Below are 22444 nucleotides of genomic sequence, written 5' to 3' on the forward strand. Positions count from 1 at the left end.
TACCTTATGCCAACATAGTGGTGCCTTAGCACCTCTGGAATCTTGCTAATTTCATTGTTATTCCCTGGTGTGGGTTTTATCTTCTTATTTTACCTGAAAAATGTGTTGTCTTTTAAGACTCGGTTCCATTTTTATTTCTAACATCTTTCAGATTATATTATAGTTCTTTGTTTAATTGTTACTTTTAAAAGTATTTTTCTTCTCTGGAACTTCTTCGTCTTTGGTTCCCAAATCAGAAATCATTAATGGTCCAAAATAGAAATAATTTTTAAACTTTTAATAGATAAACAAATTTGTTTTTCAAAAGTACTAACATATACTATTATAGGCTTGTTTCATTTGGATTTCACTAGCATTAGTTATTGTAATTAAAATTATTTTAAAATATTAAAAAAAATTTTGTCCTTATTTTATTAACACATATACTTCTTCAAATCTGTAGTTTTTAAAACTGTTTTTTAACTGTGAACATTAGAATCCCTTGAAGAGCTTAAAAAGAAATCGAGCCTCAAACCAGTTAAATCAAAATCTCTCAGGTTGTGCCTAGGTGTGGGTGCTTGAAAAAAAAAAAACTTTGTAGAAGATTCTAATGTGCAGTCAGCATTGACGACCAGCAGTTTACGGAACTCCTTCCCTCCCCTCCCCTCCCCTCCCCTCCCTTCCCTTCCCTTTCCTTTCCTTTCTTTTCTTCTCTTTTAGGTGAGCAATGAGCTCCTGCATGCTATGAGCAATATTTTATCCCTGTTGAATGATTTGAGAAAATTTATGTGGATGGGAGGAGATGGGGAAGGGCATAGGAAGGATTGGGTGGTGTGTGCACTGACAAAAAGCATGAGAAGGTTTTTAGCTGAAAAAATTCTTTCATAAGCCCCTCAGTTAGTTTTCATTTGGATTAACCTCCTTATGAATTCAGGTTAGAAATGAGAAAAGGAGTGAGAGAGGAGAAATGGTGGAGATTGGTGAAGAGAGAGAAAATGGAAGGTGGTGACAGGCAGTGGGTAACCAAAGACTATTGAGAAGGGACATGAAATTTCTTGTTTATTTTTGTTTTTGTACTTTAAAAACAGACTTTATTTTTTAGAGCAGCTTTAGGTTCACAGCAAAGAGTTCCCACATACCCCTTGTCCTCTCACCCCCAATACACACATAGCCTCCTCCATGATATCAATGTCCTGCACCAGGGAGATATATTTGTTACAACTGATGAGCCTATGTTGACACATCATAATCAAAGTCCCTAGTTTACGTTAGGGCAGGGACGTTACATTTGTTTCAGTCAAAATCACATCCATCCTCAGTGCCTTCTCTTCAGTCCCATATTTATCATGTAAGCAGACCTGTAGTGGTCCTTGGCTTGTTAGGAACTGGGCCGCACAGCAGGAGGTGAGCGGCGAGCGAGTGAGCGAAGCTTCATCTGCCGCTCCCCATTGCTCCCCATCACTCGCATTACCGCCTGAGCCATCCCCCCCACCCCCGATTCCGTGGAAAAATTGTCTTCCACGAAACTGGTCCCTGGTGCCAAAAAGGTTGTGGACCAGTGATGTAAATAGTTCCTCAGGTCAAGTACCTCCAGAGCCTCCCTTGAGGGTACAGAAGGGCTCATGCATATCATTTTCCTTTTCATTGACTGCCTTTCACATGGTTTCTCCTACAAAGTGATATAGGTGGCTTTTTAAAAATTATGAATTTATTTAAACTAAAAAAAGGACTCATTTTCTTATTTGAAATATATATTGAATGACCCTTTCTCATTTGTTTACTAGGGTATTAACTATTTTAAAATATGCGCAAACTCTTCATAAATAAAGATATTAACCTCTTGTCATATTTGCTATAAAAAGTATCATCTTATTGATTTTTATCTTCTAATTATTTTACCTTTAATATACAGACATTTAAAATTTTTGTTTAGCCACACATGGCTAGGTTTTTCCTTTGTGCTTTTCTTAAAAAGTGCTCATCCTCCAGAGAGTTGACGATGTTCAACTCAGTTTTGTTCCAAGTTTTCCCTACGGTTTGATAAAAACAAAACTTAGAACATTTTTGTAAAGTGTCATTTAAAATCAATTTTTTAATCTATCTGGAATTTAGGTTGCTGTATGACATGAGGTGCATCATGTAACATTTAATGCTACCTTGTAGTATATCTGTATCTTTGTGTCCTAGCTGAATTCTTTAAAAATAAAATTATCCAGAAGTAAAGTCTGGGTCAGATCTTGAGGACCTTTTGTTTTTTTTCTCCTAGGGCATTTTGATTGATCACTGTCTTGGGATGAAATTTTGGGAATATAGAAAGCACATATTTGAATCTTGAATTGACTTGCTGCTTCAGCAAGAGTATGGAGGCTCAGGAAGCCTAGATTATGTGTATAGTATTAATAGAAAAATACAGTATTAATGAACGTGATTTTTTAAAAAAAAACATTGGGACTTTCTATTTACAATACCTACTGACCTCCCCAGTTCACCCTAAAGACTCAGATACATGTGACCTTGCAGAATGACACTCTGTTGTGTAACTGAAGAAGCAGCACAAAATTCCTGGCCTTGTAGTGGTTGTTATGGTATAGAAGTGGCTCTCACCAGTAAGCAGGCAGAGCAGATTAAAAAAAAACAAAAAACCTGGTGTATGATGTTTAGTGATGCTAATGAGGAAAGTACTATATAGTTGAATGTTCTACAAGCACATATCAAATAGCTGGAGGCCTAGAGTCCTTTTTGGTCTTGGAAAAACAGAGGCTGTCTGAGAAGACCCTGGCTGATAGATGAGAAAGCCAAGTAGAACAGGTCCCAGTTTTTTTACTCCTTTGACATGAATTCTCAACCTGTAAATACTTTCTTTGTGTCTTTTTCCTTAAAGTTAAGAAGAGGAACAATTGAGCTTCCCTTTGTGATCTGCCAAAAAATTGGGCTATTTAAAATTAAAATCTGAAAAAAATTAAAAAAAAAATTTTATTAAGAAATACTTCATATCTTTTTATTAAAACTGGTTCCTGGGTGAACACATTATTTATTTCAGCATTCTTTTATATTTGCTTAAAATATAGCATATAGTTTGCCTTCTTAGATATATAGTTAAATACCTAGAAATGTTTTCTGACTAAAATTTGAATGTGTGGCATTAGGATAATAAAATTATTATTAGTGTCAAGTATAAACAAGCCTGTGGATAAAGTCAGGAAATCAATAGGTTTGCTTCTCACCTGGCTATCCAGGACTGCCCATCATTTGGTGAAAGTCATAGTTTATCAAATTCTAGGAGACAAAGAAATGCAAACCTCGAGATTCAACAACATATTATTCACTCAGTGTTGTTAATCTTGGGTATTGGTTTCATTTAGGAATTGTAACCATTTTCAGGATCAGTAACTCAGTGAACATGTACTTACGATCATATTCACTGTCATCTGAGTTTACAGAGGAATATCATTTTTCAAAAGTTCAATATAGGAATATGGTGAAAGTGTCAAGGAAATCCACTTAATTCATGAGAGGATGTACTTTGGCCATTTGCAAGCAGTAGGCAGCAATTATTAAATGGTAGCCATCAAGGCGTAAAGGATGTGAACCCAGGGATGAGTGGCCCATCCCAGAGAGTACTTTATTGTTTAGAAAGCTCTGATTAGAGGATACAGGAGATACTATGCTAGGGTAAATAAGTTATCCACTCAATTTAGAATCTGCCTGAATTTAGCATGGTAGGATCTATCATCTTATGTAGGATATTCATGTTTTGTAATATTGTTCTCAAAGGTTAAGATTATATACTGAATTGCCTGGATATTATTTTAATTAAACCCCCTACTGCATTTGTTATGTTGCGTTACAAATACATGTTTCACTTATTTACTTTTTCACCAGTGAGGCCCAGAAGTGTTTAATCTAATTGTGAGATTTTTTTAAAAAAAGGCGAAATAATATTAGTATTAAAATTTTTACTTCATACAGAATTTTATGATTTGCAGCATATTCTCATTTCTTCAGTAACTTAGGAAAGGAGTCGTTATGTTTTCCTGTTTGCCAAATGAGTTTAGGTGGCTTAAGTCTTAAAAAAAACCTTTCAAGCATTAACAGCTTATTTAAGCCTTTTAACAACAGGCTACAGATGAAAATGAAAATAGAGATTGTTAATGGTTTCTATAGCAGTGCAGGGCAAATTTTAAAAAATTAAAACAAGTTTTTAACTTTTTTCTCATGGTATTGAATTTCTCCACAAAATAGTATTTTTTCTTTGTTTTTTGTGTTTTCAATTTGCTGCTATTCATTGTGGGAATAATTTAAAAGATGTGTGTTATTATTATTCATGTCTTTACAGGCAATCCCTATTCAACAGAGAACAGGTCAGCTCGCTTCTGGAATTAGCTCACCACCTCTCCCCACAGATTATCTGGTTGAAATTAACAAAGTTTTACTTTCCATGGATGATGTTGAATTATCACTTAATACTCCAGAACTAAGCTCTGTTGTCTATGAAGACTTCTCTTTTCAGGAAGATTCTCTGAAGGTAAATATCCAGACACTGCATTTGAATAGCTGCAGTTGATGTAGAAATAAAGCAAGGAATTTGTCATTGTGCCTACTTAGATTATCCATAACCTTTTACATTTGTGCCAAAGAATTAATAATATGTATGAAAAATAAACTTTTCCTATATCCACCAATGAAATACTGTCAAAAAATTTAATTTATTAAAAGTAGATATGGATTTTTAAGTATGCACGGTTATTAATGCTTTGCAACATCAGAGACTTTTTAAAATCAAACACGTGCACAAACCATATTCCTTTCTCGTAAACTTGATTGTCATTTGATGTAAAATGTTGACATTTATCTAGCCACCTATAACGATTTAAGATTGGCTAGTGCTTGGGTATGGAATGACATGTTGATTGTAAGTGAACTAGGGATCTGAAAGTTTTCAGTTAATTCACAAAACTAATATCAAGACTTTCATATAATTTGATTGCATTTATGTATCAAGTCACAATAAAATTGCTGATAGAGCTGATATGTTTGATAGCTCATTTCTGTCATTTAAATTAGTATTATTAGGTATTTGAAAATATAAATAATTTCTAGCTTCAAACACTTCATTACCTTTATGGAATGTTATTGAAGCTTTTTATATGTCCTGTACAAATGCCACTTTGAACATCTCTGAGGATTTTTTTTCCCACCATTAGGATATTATGTAACATTCCTCATGCTTTGGCCAATACAGGGTCTTATTTTTTTAAAAAGTTTCCAGTTTTGATAAGCAACAATTATGATGTCTCATTATTTTTAAGTAACTTATTCAATATAAATTTTTGGCCTCCTGTGATTCCATTCTTTTATCTCTTTGCTGGATTTTGTTAATGTATGACAATATATTCATAGACTATCAAAGACCAACTGGACAAACTTGGAGAGCAGATTGCAATCATTCATGAAAAACAACCAGATGTTATCCTCGAAGCTTCTGGACCTGAAGCCATTCAGATCCGGGATACACTTACTCAGTTGAATGCAAAATGGGACAGAATTAATAGAATGTACAACGATCGTAAAGGGTATGTTTAAATGAATATTTAATTTTTCAAAAAGGTCTATAAGTTCATATGTACATTAAGGTTAGTGAGGATATGTTTCAAATTCTTGTAATAGGCCCTGTTTAATAAATTGTGATGTAGTTCCTTAAAAAAGATCAGCTCACATATACATGATCATTTGCAATGTAATATATAATATTTTAACGATTAAGGAAGCACTTTTATTTATTTGTTTTTATTGAAGTATAGTTGACTTATAATATTAGTTTCAGGTGAACAGCATAGTGATTCAATATTTTTACATTTTATGCACCATACGAAGTTATTACAATATTATTGACTATATTCCCTGTGCTGTACATTATGACCCTGTGACATATTTATTTTATACTAGTAGTTTGTACCCCTCAATCCTTCTTCACATATGTTGCCCATTCCCCCTACCGCCTCCCCTCTGGCAATCACTAGTTTGTTCTCTGTATCTATGAGTATTTTTCTGTTTTGTTATATTTGTTTCTTTTGTTTTTTAGGCTCTGTGTATAAGTGAAAACATACAGTATTTGTCTTTCTCTGTCTGACCTGTTTCACTTAGCATATACCCTCTTGGTCTCTCCGTGCTGTTGCAAATGGCAAGGTTTCATTCTCTTTATGCCTGAGTAATATTCTTGTATATATCTTCTTTATCCATTCATGTGTCGATGGACATTTAAGTTGCTTCCATATCTTGGCTATTGTAAATAAAGCTGCTATGAAAATGAGGGCGCAGATATCTTTTCAAGTTAGTGTTTTTGTTTCCTTTGGATCTATTGCCAGAGGTGGAATTGTTGGACCAGAGGGTAGTTATATTTTTAATTTTTTGAGGATCTTTTATACTGTTTTCCATAGTGGTAATACCAATTTACATTCCCCCAACAGTGTACAAGGGTTCCCTTTTCTCCACATCCACACTAGCACTTGTTATCTCTGGTCTTTTTGATGAAGATCATTGTAACAGGTACGAGGTAATGTTTCATTGTGGTTTTAATTTGCATTTCCCTAATGACTAGTGATGTTGAGCATCTTTTCATGTGCCCATTGGCCTTTCGTATATGTTCTTTGGAGAAATGTCTTTTCAGGTCCTCTGCCCATTTTTTAATTAGATTATTTGATTTTTTGATATTGAGTTGTGTGAGTTCTTTATATATTTTTGATATTAACCCCTTGTCAGACATATTGTTTGCAAGTATCTCCTCCCATTTGGTAGGTTGCCTTTTTATTTTGTTGATGGTTTCCTTTGCTGTGCAAAAGCTTTTTAGTTTGATGTAGTCCTATTTGTATATTTTTGCTTTTGTTGCCCTTGCCTGAGGAGATATATCCCCCAAAATATTGCTAAGACCTATGTCAAAAAGCATACTGCTTGTATTTTCTTCTAGGAGTTTTATGGCTTCAGGTCTTACACTTAAGTCTTTAATCCATTTTGAGTTTACTTTCATATATGGTGTGAGAAAATGGTCGAGCTTCATTTTTTTTACATGTACCTGTCCAGTTTCCACAACAGTGCTTATTGAAGAGATTGATAGTATATATAGAAAATTCTAAAGACTCCACCAAAAACTACTAGAACTAATAAATGAATTTAATAAAGTTGCAGTATACAAAATTAATGTACAGAAATCGGTTGCATTTCTATACCCTAATAACAAACTATCAGAAAGAGAACTTTAAGAAAAAAATCCCATTTGCAATCCTTTTGCATCTAAAAGAATGAAATACCTAAGAATAAATTTAACCAAGGAGGTGAAAGACCTGTACTCTGGCAACTATATGACATTGATAAAAGAAAGTGAAGACAACACAAATAAATGGAATGGTATACTGTGTCCATGGATTGGAAGAATTAATACTGTTAAATGTCCATACTCCCCATAGCAACCTACAGATTTGGTGCAATCCCTGTCAAAACACCCATGTTATTTTTCACAGAACTAGAACACATAATGCTAATATTTGTATGGAACCACAAAAGACCCCGAATAGCCAAAGCAGTCTTGTGAAAGAAGAACAAAGCTGGAGGTATCATGGTCTCTGACTTCAAACTATATTACAAAGCTATAGTAATCATTACAGTATGGTACTGGCAGAAAAAGACATTTAGATCAATGGTATGGAATAGAGAGCCCAGAAATAAACCCACACACATACAATTAATCTACAACAAAGAAAGCAAACATATACAATGGAGAAAAGGAAGCACCTTTAATTTTTAGTATCTGAATAGTGTCCATTTTCTTTAAAAATCTTGAAAAGGATTTTCAGTAACATTCAATTTCTCCACACACTTGATGATTAATGTGAGTGAAGAGCAGAGACAGCTACAGATAATTGGAATCCATATATAACCCCAAAGCCTTTTTTAAAAAAAATAACCTTCTGTTTAATAGAATGTTTTTGAGCCTCCTTCTTTCTAGTCTTTGACCAGGCCTATTAACAGGTAGAAACAAAAATTGGTAAGACTTTTGATGGTAGCTGTGTATGTATGGAAAGTCAAGTATGATGTGAAATAGCTCAATATAAATTACAGTGTAAGAGTAATGTTAACACAGAAAAATATACCAGAAAACCTTAGAGACATACACACAAAAATAGGCATGGTGTTCTTCATCTTCTTTTTTTTTGTTTTAGCTTACATATTTCATGTGATTATACAATCCTTGGAAAGGTAACGTTTAATAATCTTTAGGTGTATTTCTTTGTATCAATTTTTAAAAACTTCTCTGTACATTTAGAGAATATCCTCTTACATACAGCTTTATGCATACTTCTGACTTTAATTAGACTTGATTATTAGATGAAGACTAACTTGTTAAAAAATAATAACATTTTAAGGCTCTAGATTGCATCACAGTACTGGTCATTGTAACTCTGCCAACAACATATGTGAAAGTGTCCTTCTTACTGAACCCTTGTTAACACTGACAGATTTTTTTTTAGACCTTTGCCAATTGTATAGTGATGGATTACATCTCAATATGATTTTCATTTCTTTGATTATCAGCAAAATTCCAATATTTTTACATATGTTTATTGGTACCAGTGTTATTTCTTCTGTTAATGGGTAGGTCATGTTCTGTGCTTATTTTTCTATCATAGTATTATTATTTACTTCTCAATTTGCAAAAGCTTTTTTCTATATTAAGAATATTAACCATTCATATTTTTTGTTCATTGCTTAATTACTCACAGCTTTCCATGTACCCTTTGTCTGTGTTAATGGTGTTTTTTGACATATAGAAATTTTAATTTTCTATAATTATATCTTATGTCTTTTCCTTTGTAATTTCATTTTGTTTTTATGCATATAAATTACCTTTTCATTGTGAGAGTAATTAAATATTTATATATATTTAAAACAACTTTGCTTGATTTAAAATTTACATGTAAAAACTAAACCATCTGAATTTTATTTTGATATGTATTTTGTTTTAAGGCTCCAGTTTGGTGGTTCTATACACCAACTCTTTTTTAAAAATTCTTTTCCATTAGCAATATAGTTCCCTGTGCTATAAAGTAGTACCTTGTTGTTTATCCATTCTATATATAATTGTTTACATCTGCTAATCCCAAACTCTCAATCCGTCCCTCCCCCCTTCCCCCTTGACAACCACAAGTCTGTTCTCTATGTCTGTAAATAGCAACTCTTTAGTACCAAGAGTAGGGGCCATGCATCCCTACTTTTTAAACACTCCCCAGCTCACTTTTTTATGCAGCCTGAGTTAAGAAACACTAACCTGTTCTATTTTGCTGTGTTTTTCTTAAATAAACAACCAATTTTCTCTATATTTTTTGCTGAATAATTTAACTCTCCATTATTGTTGGTGATACTTCCTTTACCATAAACTTAAAGGCATTTCAACTTCATATTTATTTAATTTTGCTAATTCTGCCTTCTCACACCATTAGTTTTAGTCTAATACATAACATTTTCATTTTTAAAGCATTATTAATTTTTTCATCCAGCACAGTAAATTTTCTCTAATTATTCTAACATTAAAATTCATATTCTTTTTCTATATTTATTCTTCCAGTAAAATTTTAGTCATCAATTTTTGAAAAAATGGTGAATTTGAAATGTAGTCTTTCACTCATCTGGGTCCTTTTCTGTGTCCTCAGTAAGGTTTTGAAGATTTGTCTGCATCTTTCTCCCCAGGACTATTACTTGGTAGTTTTGTGCTTTTCTTATTGTTGGTTAGTGTAAAGTTGATGTATGGTAGCTTATTTCTGCATTTTCTGCCCTGCGTGTGTTTGTGCGTGTGTGTGTGTGAGTGTGTGCATGCACGTGTGAGTGTATGCCTGTGAGTATGGGTATAAATTTGATTTTCTTGGCCTTTCTTAGTATACTGACACATCATTTGTGTATAATGATAACTTTTCTTCTTTTTTTCAATTATCCTATTTGCATATATGCATCTGGCTAATGTGGCAGAATTTCAAGAACGTTATGATTAGTAACGTTGATTGCAGATATTCATGCCATTTACTTGATTATAAAAATTTTAACTTTTTAGAAAATACTTTATTCCATAGTTTTTTTTAATTGAGCACAGAACAGTATTCTCTTATGTTAGAAAAGTCTTCTCTATCACATTTTTATTTTATTATTTTGTTTTCTGTGTTTACTAGATTTCATTTGCTAGGAGGTTGTCTCTCTTTTTTTCTTTAGCCCAGCACTTGGATGCATTAGTTGATTATGTTCTTATTCTTATTCCTAATTTTTATTTAGTTTTTGTCTTCCAACCTTGGTAACCTATCCTAAAATGTTTATTTTTCCCCATTCCTATGTGCCCACTTTTACAAGCAATAAGTGAGCACTCCTTTCTATTCTTTTCTTTTCATAGAACATGGAGGCAATGGCAAATATCCTGTGCTTTCATGGTTTCATAACCGTTATCGGTCATGACACCTGGGTGACCACCAAGTCATTTGTCTATGCCAGGTCTCTGTGCTGTTTTGCTTATAAAATTTTTTAAGTATTGTTGGCCTGTGGTAAAAGATAACTACCATGAAAATAAACAGGTATCTTTCTTTGAGAAGTCCCTTATGCCTCCTTTGTAATGGTTCATGGCATTAGCTTTCATATTTTTCCTTAATAAGTAATTTTAGGACCATCTTAGACAAACAGTGGAACAGTGGAGAAATAAGCCAGTTATTTCTTCCTTCTCATCTTAGATCCTTGGATCTTTGTGTATCTTCTCTCCTAAGAATGTCTTCCCAGATATTTATCCTCTGTATCTTCTTTGTGCCTCTCACTGCTGTGTGGACAAAGTTCAGACTTCTTATCTTGACCTTAGAAGCTTTTTAACAGTGTTCTCCAGTTGGCCTAATTTCTAATACCTTATACGTACTGCTCAAAAACAAGTTTTCTTCACTTATTTCACATAAACTTGATTAAAATTTCCTTTACCTTCTTTACCTTCCCAGCTTTCTGATTCTTACTCAGAATTCCATCTTTTACCAGGAATAGTTTTCCTTCCTAATTTAATCAGTCATTCTTTTTCCATCATTTAAAAAGTGTTTAAAACTCAGTTTCATCATAGAAGACTTCACCCATCCACCTACCTATGTATACCTATACCTATCTATCCGTGCACCATTCATTTAATGAATATTTATTGGGTGCCGACTAATGAAGATTGTCTTAATGTATTCTCTTAGTGTTTTGTTTGAAGTGCTCTTATTTTCATTATGCCCAATAGAACATTGCTTCCCTGTGGGCACTCAACAAATATTAATGGAATTTTTATTCAGTGATTTTCATGGAAGAAGGAAACATAAAGATTATTTAGGAGTTAGCGATGTCAGGGACCATTTTATTATTTTAAAAAATAATAATATTACCTTTTTATTATATAAACATTTTAGTAGAATCATTAAAATTTCAGAGATCTCTTCTAAACTTCTCCTAGTACCACTACTCTAAACAAAGAGGCAGAGGGAAATTCTTTAGGATTCCAGTCCAACAGAGCTTTTCTTTTTTACACTTATATATTCCAAATATAACAAGCACTGGAGTTTGGCTTTATCTCATTTCTAAAGGAGTTATGTTTGAATAGAAGTCTTGATAGTCTTTGTTTCATTGCCTAACCTGAGCTTTGCAGGCACTCCCATCCTGTGCTGTGTTCAGGTCAATGGAACACACTGGATTAGTCCCCGCACAGAGTATGTTAGTCTGCTAGGGCAGCTATAATAAGATACCACAGTCAAGGTGGCTTAAACAACAGACATTTATTTTCTGTCAGTTCTGGAGGCTGGTACCAGAAGAGTTAGTTTCCGGTGAGGCTTCTCTTACTGGCCTGCAGATGGCCACCTTCTCACTGTATCCTTACCTTACATGGCCTTTCCTCTGTGCTCTTGCAAAGAGAGAGAAAGAGACAGAGAGAGAGAGGCAGAAAGAGGCAAACATAGATATCTCTGGTGTCTCTCCCTCTTATTAGGACAGCAGTCCTATGGGATTAATGACCCACATGACCTCATTTAACCTTAATTACCTCCCTAAACACCCTGTCCCCAATATAGTCATGTTGGTGGTTAGGGCTTCAACATATGAATTTTGGGGGATGCAATTCCGTGCATAACACAGAGATAATAGACTGCAAGGAAATTTTTTTTAAAACATCTTTATTGGCGTATAATTGCTTTACAATGATGTGCTGGTTTCTGCTTTATATCAAGTGAATCAGCTATACATATATCCCCATATCTCTTCCCTCTTGCATTTCCCTCCCACCCTCCCTATCCCACCCCTCTAGGTGGTCACAAAGCACCGAGCTGATCTCCCTGTGCTATGCAGCTGCTTCCCACTAGCTAGCTATTTTACATTTGGTAATGTATATATGTCCATGCCACTCTCTCACTTCGTCCCAGCTTACCCTTCCCCCTCCCCGTGTCCTCAAGTCCATTCTCTACATCTGCGTCTTATTCCTGTCCTGCCCCTAGGTTCTTCAGAAACTTTTTTTTTTTTTTTTAGATTCCATGTATATGTGTTAGCATATGGTATTTTTCTCTTTCTGACTTACTTCACTCTGTGTGACAGACTCTAGGTCCATCCACCTCAATACAAATAACTCAATTTCATTTCTTTTTATGGCTGAGTAATATTCCCTTGTATATATGTGCCACATCTTCTTTATCCATTCATCTGTCAATGGACACTTAGGTTGCTTCCATGTCCTGGCTATTGTAAATAGAGGTGCAATGAACATGGTGGTACATGACTCTTTTTGAATTATGGTTTTCTTCAGGTATATGCCCAGTAGTGGGATTGTTGGGTCGTATGGTAGCTCTATTTTTAGTTTTTTAAGGACCCTCCATACTGTTCTCCATAGTAGCTGTATCAATTTACATTCCCACCAACAGTATACTGCAAGGAAATTTTGAAGTGTTTTGGCCTTTGGGGTTTTGTTCTAGCTGGGAACTAAGTGTTCTGGAAGTAAAACACGCTATTTTTTTCCTAAGGGAATAGAGTAATTAATCATATTTTACACTTCATGGTGTTTGAAATGTTAAGTGTTTAAATTTGGGTGGGTTAACATGCCTGCAGCTAATCTATCTTGATTTTCCAAGCCAGAGAAGGCTTCTTTTCAGTTAAAACGCTGCCTAGTGTGTGTGTATGTGTGCATGAATATGGGGGGTGGTGTGGTGTATGCAGATTGCTTTGCTCTTGGTATGATGCATGTTTCTCTAAGAGGAATCATTAACTGTAATCCACTATGGAAACTGGTCTTACAGAGCAGTGAGCTGTGAATTCACTCATTTTGAGGCTTTCAGTTTAAATGAGGTTTGAATTTTCATTTTAGAAAATTGCTTCTAGACGGTCCTGGAAAGTTGGGAAACCTATTTTATTTTGTTTGTTGTCCTCTAGTTATTTCGATAGGGCTGTGGAAGAATGGAGACAGTTCCATTGTGACCTCAATGACCTCACACAGTGGATAACGGAAGCTGAAGAGTTGCTGGCTGATACTTTTGCTCCAGATGGTGGCCTGGACTTAGAGAAAGCCAGGATACATCAGCAGGTGAGTGCTTTCTGTCAGAGGATGAGGATCTGCTAAAAAAGGTGGCATATTTATTTAGTATGCGCCATTTAAGACAGATTTCGAAAGTAGGGGCTCACTATATTAATTTTTCAGGAGTATATAGACAATCTGTAATTTTTGTTCAAGTTCTAGTTTCTAGTTTTAAAGGTTTAAGAGAAAATGGTTATTTCAGTTTTTAATAAGGATTTTAAAGAAATTTAAATAAAAAAATACTCTTTAGTGGAATATGTGAAAAACAATTTTATTTAAAAAATTTTATGTTTATAATAACACTTGTAAAATTTTGTACTCAAGACTACATCAAGGCCAGAACGATATCTGCATACCTCACCTCTATTTTCTATACTTAAACAGTTAGGCATCTTATGTTTCTTTGTATCATTGATCATTATCATAAAAGTAAATTATTCTTGAGCTATATCAGGACAGCTGCTCATGTAAGTCTAATTCAGTCTTGGGAAAATATAACACAATAGCTAAATCAGTTCTACTGATAATAATGGGTCGTTAAAAATAATGGTTGAAAGCAAGCAAAATTTCATTTTACCATTGTTGAAGATATTTTCTCTTTTATTAAATTTTTAAAATATATTTTATGTAGAAGGCTTCTGAGGAGTTAGAAAATGCTTTTATTTTTCTCATAAATATGTTAATGCATTTTTTCTTATTTTTAGAGTTATAGAGAAGTGCTTAAATTTGACTTTAAAATATCCTTTCTTAATCCGTTGCTTAAAAATTTACAGACCAGTGAAGCAATGTCTCAGTAAAATGCACATTGAGGGTTACTTATATATGGTAGGACGTAATGGTATATAGGGGTAGATGGTTTAACATTTTTTTAAGAGACACTTTCAAGCACGTGTATAGAAGATAGGCAATTCACTTCAATCAAACATGATTGATGCTTATGCGTCAATGTAAACAGCAGTGATTTATTTTATGTTATTAGGCTGTCCTCTTCCACTCTATTTTGCCTGATGACATTCATGACATTCATGAGAGTGGGTTAGATTTCAAAATAGATTTCATTTAATGTGTTCAATGAAATGTAATTGAAGTGTTAAAAATGGCTTTTTCATATACGTAAAATATCCTTCCAGGGCTTTGTTTCTCTAACACTTAAATTGACACCACACCAATGGTACCTGGGTGGATTCATTACAGAACAGTTTAGTTTAGAAGTGGAGGTAATCTTGAGTTGTTCTCTGTCACAGGAGCTCGAGGAGGGCATCGGCAGCCACCAGCCCAGTTTTGCAGCACTAAACAGAACTGGGGATGGGATTGTACAGAAACTCTCCCCGACAGATGGAAGCTTCTTGAAGGACAAGTTGGCAGGTTTAAACCAACGCTGGGGTGCAATCGCTGCAGAAGTGAAGGATCGGCGGCCAAGGTGATTTAGCCATGATAATTTACATGTCAAAAAAACCTTTATTTCTCTTTTTCCTTTTTATTATGATATGTGACTATGTGGCAGAAACTTGAAGTAGGTGGAGGAACACTCTGGACTCCCAGTCTGAAGATCTGGATTCAGAGTCAGGCCTCTCCCTCACTCGTATCCTGACCGGGCCTCGGGGTCTTCATGAGTAATCCCTCTCACTCGGTAGTTCTTGGTGTCTAAGGGTGTCCTATATCCTTATATGTCAGTGCTGAGTACATAGTGCAGTTCCTCATTAATGTGACATAATAAGTATAATGTATTATTGTGAGTTTTTATGTCAGATTATGTTACAATGCCCCAGATTTTATTAGGGTGTCTTCTGATTACAAACACGTTTGATTACCAGTGAATATAATACTCAACATTACACATATTATTTTAGATATTACTGTACAGTTATTTGAAGTTATGTTTTGAGACAATCAAGTTTTAATGGATGATTCCTATTTAATACATTTCATCTCATTAATGGCCTTTTTTGGGGGGAGCGGGTTAATGATAGTTTTGGGTTAAAAAGTCCCAGGTAATTTTTTTTCCTGCTAATTTTAACTCTGTAGATGATGTATTATTTTACTGATAAGCTATTGTTATGTTAAAGGCTAATCTAATACTTTATCAAGTATATAGTATGACATAAAATATTGAACTTTGAATATTTGGCTTATGGCTGCTTTTTATAAAATAACATCATCTGTTATTTTGTGTGTTTTGGTAGGAGTCAAATCATAGTTTGTGTGTCTTGGTTGAGAGGTTGCCATGTGGAAGAGACAGGGTTTGGCCTCATTTAATCGTCACAACTACTCTCTGAGGGGACTATTTAGACCCATTGTACAGCTTTGGAAACTGAGGCTCAGAGAGGAGAGGTTAAGTAACTTGTCTAGGGTCTCACAGAAAATTAGTGACAGTGCTAACTTATACTCTTAAATACTACGCCTGTAAAACGGGAAGACCTCAGAGTTCGCTGGCCAAGTTTCCTCCCCTTTGAATGAAAACTAGGATATCTTCTTAGAGTGTCACAAAGACTAAAGGAGACGGTGTTTGTAAAAAGTATTATTCTCTGCCTATTCATAGTAAACACGAACGACTAAGGAACTCAGAGAGACTAAGGTGAAGAAAATGTTTAAAGGAAAAAATGATCTGATGTGGTTAAATGACACATTATTAAGAAGGTAGAGTGTTGTCACAGACACTGGGGTGATGGATTGTGGAATTGAGGCATCTCAGGGGAGGGATCCTGAAGCTGGTTTTGAAGCATTTACAGCAATTTCCCATAAATTCCCCTTACGGATGGTCTTGTAGGGAAAAGGCACAGAACAGACAAGATGGGAGGCATTAAATAGTATGGCCAGGTAAGAAATCTGTGAAGGTTGGATGGTGAGGAGGCTTCAGGGGACCAGGGGCAGAATTGGAAGCTGAGGTCCCATAGGATTTATGTGCCATGGTAGTGAGTCGGCAGGGAGAGTCCTTCTAGCTTGAAAATGATCTATCTCTCAGGTCTTCTTAAGGAAAAAGATGTACCTGCTGGCATAGTATTAACAATAACTGCAGGAGTTCCCTTAATCAGTTTCAAATGGCTCTCTGTGGAACGTGGTAATTATTGCTCCTGGGACTAACAAGGTGAAGCTAATAAATGTTTTGCTCATTTTTTTGGAAGAGAAAAGAATAATGAATCTCTTCTCCAGCATCTTGTATTTTAACTAAAACAATATTTGTTTTCATAAATTCCTGTTTAACTTTACTTCAGGTTGTAATTTATCTCAAATTGGGGCCACCTTGCAATTTTATGGGCTTATTATGTGTACTGTTATCAGTCGTTGAGAAACAGCACACAGCTCAATTTATTTTTGTATTGAGTGCCAGTCATTAAATATTTACACAGTTCAGCAACTTATGGTGTTATTCCTTAATGAGCAATTGTTACCTACTGTTTGAACATGAATTTATAACTTGTTTTTACTTAGTGATAACATTTAAAATGTAGATTATATTTAGCTAGTTTGCAGATGAAAATTTTGTGTGACTCAAATATGTCTTACTGAAATTACTTGATAATGTTAGCTTTCTTCATATATTTTCAAAATACTAAATTAGCCATGATTATGAAACATTGGAAATTTAAATTACAACTTTTTTTTTTGAAACGCAAGGTCTATAGTAGTATTTGAGTTGTTTCCAAAGTTGTTATTTAAAGACTCTTCAATACAGAGGGTAAATTACCTGTTTTGGTACTGGTAGTCTAAACAATTTGTACTATTGCTTTATTTATTTATTTTTTTTAAACTTGAAGCAGTGTTCTCTCCTGATGGATACTTAAAAATGAAAACTTGTGGGCCTCCCTGGTGGCGCAGTGGTTGAGAGTCCGCCTGCCGATGCAGGGGATACGGGTTCGTGCCCCGGTCTGGGAGGATCCCATATGCCGCGGAGCGGCTGGGCCCGTGAGCCATGGCCGCTGGGCCTGCGCATCCGGAGCCTGTGCTCCGCAACGGGAGAGGCCACAACAGTGAGAGGCCCGCATACCGCAAAAAGAAAAAAAAAAAAAAAAAAAAAATGAAAACTTGTGATTTTTTAGTGATTGTCATTAATTTTTTTAAATTGAAGAATCGTTTATTTATAATGTTGTATGTGTGCGTCTCAGGTATGCCACAAAGTGATTCAGTTTATATATATATATATATATATATATATATATATATATATATATATATATATATATATATTCTTTTTTATCGATAGATTCTTTTCCCTTACAGGCTATTACAAAATATTAAGCATAGTTCCCTGTGCTATACAATAGGTCCTTGTTGGTTATCTATTTTGTATATAGTATTGTGTATATGTTAATCCCAAACTCCTAATTTATTCCTCCCCCCTTTCCCTTATCAGTTTTTTAAACATTAAAATAGTTTATTTGTGATTAAAAAGAAAAAGTCATAGACATAAAAAATGTAAATCCTTATTAGGGATGACATAATGTAATTCATTTAAAAAATCGCTTTCTATTTTTAAACCAGCAGCTAATAGCAGCAGCTATAAAAATGATACCACCACCAAGCTCTAAATAGCTTCAAACTCTTTCTTAAAAATACATAATCTTGTTTGTCATATGAGTTCTAGTCATATATCTTTTGACAGATGGTTTATATAATTATAAATGTTATTCTTATAACATTAAAAAGATGTAATTGAGGCAGTTTTTTTTATATTCATATGACTATTTGTTTCCTTATAGCCTTTAAAACTTTGACTTTATTTTTTCTAGATTTTTTTTATAACTTGGTGCTATATTCAAATATAATACTATTTTAATGAGCTAATCAAATTTCTATTTTTGCTTGTCTTTCTTAATATTTGTAAAAATTTCCCATTCTCAGTATCTTGCCTTGTTCTTGTTCTTTCTTTCCTATGAATAAAGTAGAGTAATAGTTGCAACCTAATGTGAGTAATATGTCATATAATGATACTTTTCTATATCCATGGAGTACTCATAAAGAATTATGTATTTTTCCTTAATTATTTTAGATAAAGACATTTTTCATGTTTTCTTTTTAAAACCTCCATTATGTTGTACAGTGGTATCTAGCTTAAAATAAGTCCTTTGTATTAAATTTCTATATAGTTTTTCACGATGAGAGAAGACAACATTATTTAGTTTTAATGTTTTTTAATTTAATGAAGGAAGAAATCTTATTATGTTTGCAAATAATCTTTGGTATTGCAGAATGTATGTATTACTATTAACACTCATTTACAAATACATATTAAAATAATTAATACATATTAAATAATTATTTTTTGTGTGTGACATATTTAGTCAGAATATCTAATGCAAATATATAATGTTCTAGTTAATTGGATATTTTTTTCTCAGTATTTTTCAATAATATAATCTTTTAGGTTAAAAGGAGAAAGTAAGCAGGTGATGGATTATAGAAAAAGACTAGATGAGATTATCTGTTGGTTAACAAAGGCCGAGAATGCTGTGCAAGAAAGATCAACCACTGAGCTGGAAGAAAACCTGCAAGAATTAACAGTAAGTGGTTCATTTGTCTCTATATTTGCCAGTGCTTTTTGATGCATGAATATTTTCACTGCAAATAAGATACTGCATGACTGAAGAAGAAAAGGGGAAGAAACTTTGTCCTTTTTGGTAAATGTGGTGAACTTTAAAGAGGAATATCTTTTTTTTTTTTTTAATTTTAAAGAGCAGCTGTCATTTTATTCTTGCAGTGGTAAGGCTTCACACACATAAAAGTAATAAGTCATGTGGTCTCAGTATTGGACCAAAGTTTTCTGGAATATTTTAAGCAGACATCATCATTTTAGAATATAATAATGCTGTGAAGTATAGTTTTTTGCTTTTGGACTTAGAAGATAATTACTGATTACTATCTATAAAACTGAGTCCTATAAGAAGACTCAAAGTGAGTTGAGAGTAACTCACTGCAGCTTACTATGGACTTAGCATCATGGTTGTATTAATCAAATTTTCTTTGTTGATCTGCAACCAACAAGAATTGTTTATAGTTGTATAGGTATACAACATATAAAAATACATAAATATATATAGATGTTAATATACCCAAATATCCATACATTTTTATATCCACAAATTTTATATTTTTGTGCTAAGAATTAAAGTACTTGTAGTAGAACAATAAGCATAATGTGCTCACATTTTTACTAAACAAAAAGAAATTGTGTGTGAGTGTGGATACACACATCTGTGTGCAACAAAGTATACCTAAAAGGATACCCACTAATCTGATAAGAGATTTTTTCTAAAGGAGTATGATTGAGGTATTGTGGGAGAGAAACTTTTAATATTGATGAAAAATACATGGCAAACAATTATTAAGTTTTCTTTTCAAAATGTGACAAATATCTAACAAACTTGCTCGTGTCTTATCTAAAAATTTCAATAGTTTTCTTAGAATATGCCTTTTGTAAACAATTTGGGGGCAGTCACAGGGGATGGGACAGTATATTAGGGTAGGTAGAGATAAGGTAGAGATGCATGCATAAAATGCTCCTGTTTTTTCTGCGTTTTTTTTGGCCTTTCATTAGAATAGGCATTTTATTAGCAAAGAACAGAATGTTAAGTTGTCGATGTAAATATGATATAATATGACCCTGTTAAGAGACAGGGGGTCAGGGGTAGTAGTTCATGTACACACAATGCACACTGAAGGTGGGAGGTCATTCCCAAATTAGTTACAGTTTGTTAAGATAAGTTCAGGCTTCTTAGAAGTTTATTTTCCATTTAAGAAATTAAAGGTCCACATTTATAGGAGTACAGTAAGTTGCTGACATACGAAGGAGTTCTGTTCTGAGAGCGCATTTGTAAGTCCAATTTGTTTGTAAGTCCAACAAAGTTAGCCTAGGTACCCAACTAGCACAATTGGCTATATAATACTGTACTGTAATAGGTTTATAATACTTTTCACAAAGATAATATGTACATAAAAAACAAACACAAAAAATAAAGAAAACATTTTTAATCTTTATAGTACAGTACCTTGAAAAGTACAGTAGTACAGTACAACAGCTGGCATACAGGGGCTTGCACACATGTTCGCATCTTTGAAAGTTCGCAACTTGAAGGTTCATATGTAGGGGACTTACTGTATTTCCAAAGGTATTCCTAATACAGTTCTTGATCTTTTTCTGGTATGACAACCTTTTAACCATACCTCTCTTCTGACTCCTTTAGGACTTAATCCAGGAGATGGATGATCAAGCTGAAAAACTCAAATGGCTGAATAGAACTGAATTAGAAATGCTTTCGGATAAAAGTCTGAGTTTACATGAAAGAGAAAAAATTTCAGAAAGCTTAAGAACTGTAAATTCGACATGGAATAAGGTGTGTGTTAAGAATTACTGCGACACCTTTCTCATGTTTACTGATTTTGTTGTTAAAGAAGTGGAATCAGGCAACTGTTTTACTTTTAAGTATACCCAAATATGGGCACATTTTATTAATGCTTGCTAATATTGATAATTATATTTTTTTCATCTGTTATGGATAGAAGCATGTGTTCTCAAAGAATACTTATTTTACATGGAATTTTTTTGGCCTAGGAGATTTATACATTATATACTATATTAAATAATGAGTATCTATTAGAATTAGGCAATAAAATGCTAATAATTATACTCTGAAAATGAAAGCATTAAAATAACTTTGTGATGTTGCATGTGACTTTTCACATACGTAGATTTATTTTTAATGATTTTATTCATTCAACATGTATTTACCAGGTTCCACGTGGGATGTAATGGTATGTGGCTATAAATATGACTAAGATAAAGTCCTTTCTCTCATACTGTTACTTTTTTTGCAGCTGAAACAGAGGTAGATAAAGTAATAGATTTCTATATATTTTGGCTTGGGTACATACCATAACAGAGTGTGAGGTCTGTCTGGGACATTGAATGGATATGTTTCTGCCCTGGTTTGGATAGGTCCCATATCAGTCATTTTCCTCCCTCTCTATCCTTTTAAAATGATAGCACTCATTCTATATCTAATGATTTGGGTGCTTTATTGATCTAGCCTCTCTGCTTGAGAATTACCGTCTTGATGAGTTACCGTTACTGATGACTCACACATCTGTATCTCTGGCCTGGACTCTCTCATTACTCTAGACTTCATCACAGCTGCCTGCTCAGCATCTCCACTTCAGTGTCTAATAGGTATCTCAGACTAACATACAAAGTCAAACTCCTGATCTCCACCTCCCTCCTGTGCCTTAGTATACTTCTCCCACCTCAGTTACTGGTAATTACATCCTTCTTGTGTTTTATGCCAAAAACCCTGGACTCAGTCTTATGACATGTGAATTATATCTCAATTAAAAACAAACAAACACGTAAACCTTGGAGTCACTATCATCAGCTTCTCCTTCAAAATACCTGTCTCTTTGATGGGACGGTTTGAATGGATGGCTAGATGACTAGATACATGATAAGGCAAATACAGCAAATTTTAACAATTGTACATATTGAGTGGCACATGGGTGTTCCCTGGGCAATTCTTTTTGCTTTTCTTAGGTTTGCGAAATTTCATAAATTTGACCATTTCTCACTACCCCGTGGCCACTAAGTTGTTTCAAGCCACCGTCATCTCTTGTATGATTCCTACAATGGCCACTTCACTAGTCTTCCTGTTTCCTCCTTTTCCCTTTGTCAGTCTCTTCGCAAGAAAGCAGCCAAAGTATTTGTTAAAACATAACTCAGTTTAAGTAACTCCCCTGAACAAAGCCCACTAATGGTATTCCATCACATTCAGAGGAAAGGCCAAAGTCCTTACTGTGACTTATTAGGTTCATCATGTTCTGGCTTCCTGTTATCTCTCTGACTTCATCTGCTACTCTCTCTCCCTGTGCTGCTTTCCAGACTTGTTGGCC

General features: G+C 34.1%; 1 protein-coding gene across 8 annotated transcripts in view; it reads left to right on the top strand.

Annotated features, from left to right (window-relative positions):
* UTRN (utrophin) overlaps positions 1-22444 on the top strand; it is a 525852-nt gene that overhangs the window by 221410 nt on the left and 281998 nt on the right. For all 8 annotated transcript variants that reach the window (XM_081250822.1, XM_081250827.1, XM_081250825.1 and 5 more), the window contains 6 exons: positions 4316-4504; positions 5380-5552; positions 13429-13579; positions 14815-14990; positions 18933-19068; positions 20749-20898. In XM_081250822.1, the coding sequence (XP_081106948.1) occupies positions 4316-4504; positions 5380-5552; positions 13429-13579; positions 14815-14990; positions 18933-19068; positions 20749-20898 (975 nt within the window). The remainder of the gene's footprint in view (positions 1-4315; positions 4505-5379; positions 5553-13428; positions 13580-14814; positions 14991-18932; positions 19069-20748; positions 20899-22444) is intronic.

This window comes from Mesoplodon bidens (assembly GCF_964165515.1).
Source record: "Mesoplodon bidens genome assembly, chromosome: 12".
Lineage (NCBI taxonomy): Eukaryota > Metazoa > Chordata > Mammalia > Artiodactyla > Ziphiidae > Mesoplodon > Mesoplodon bidens.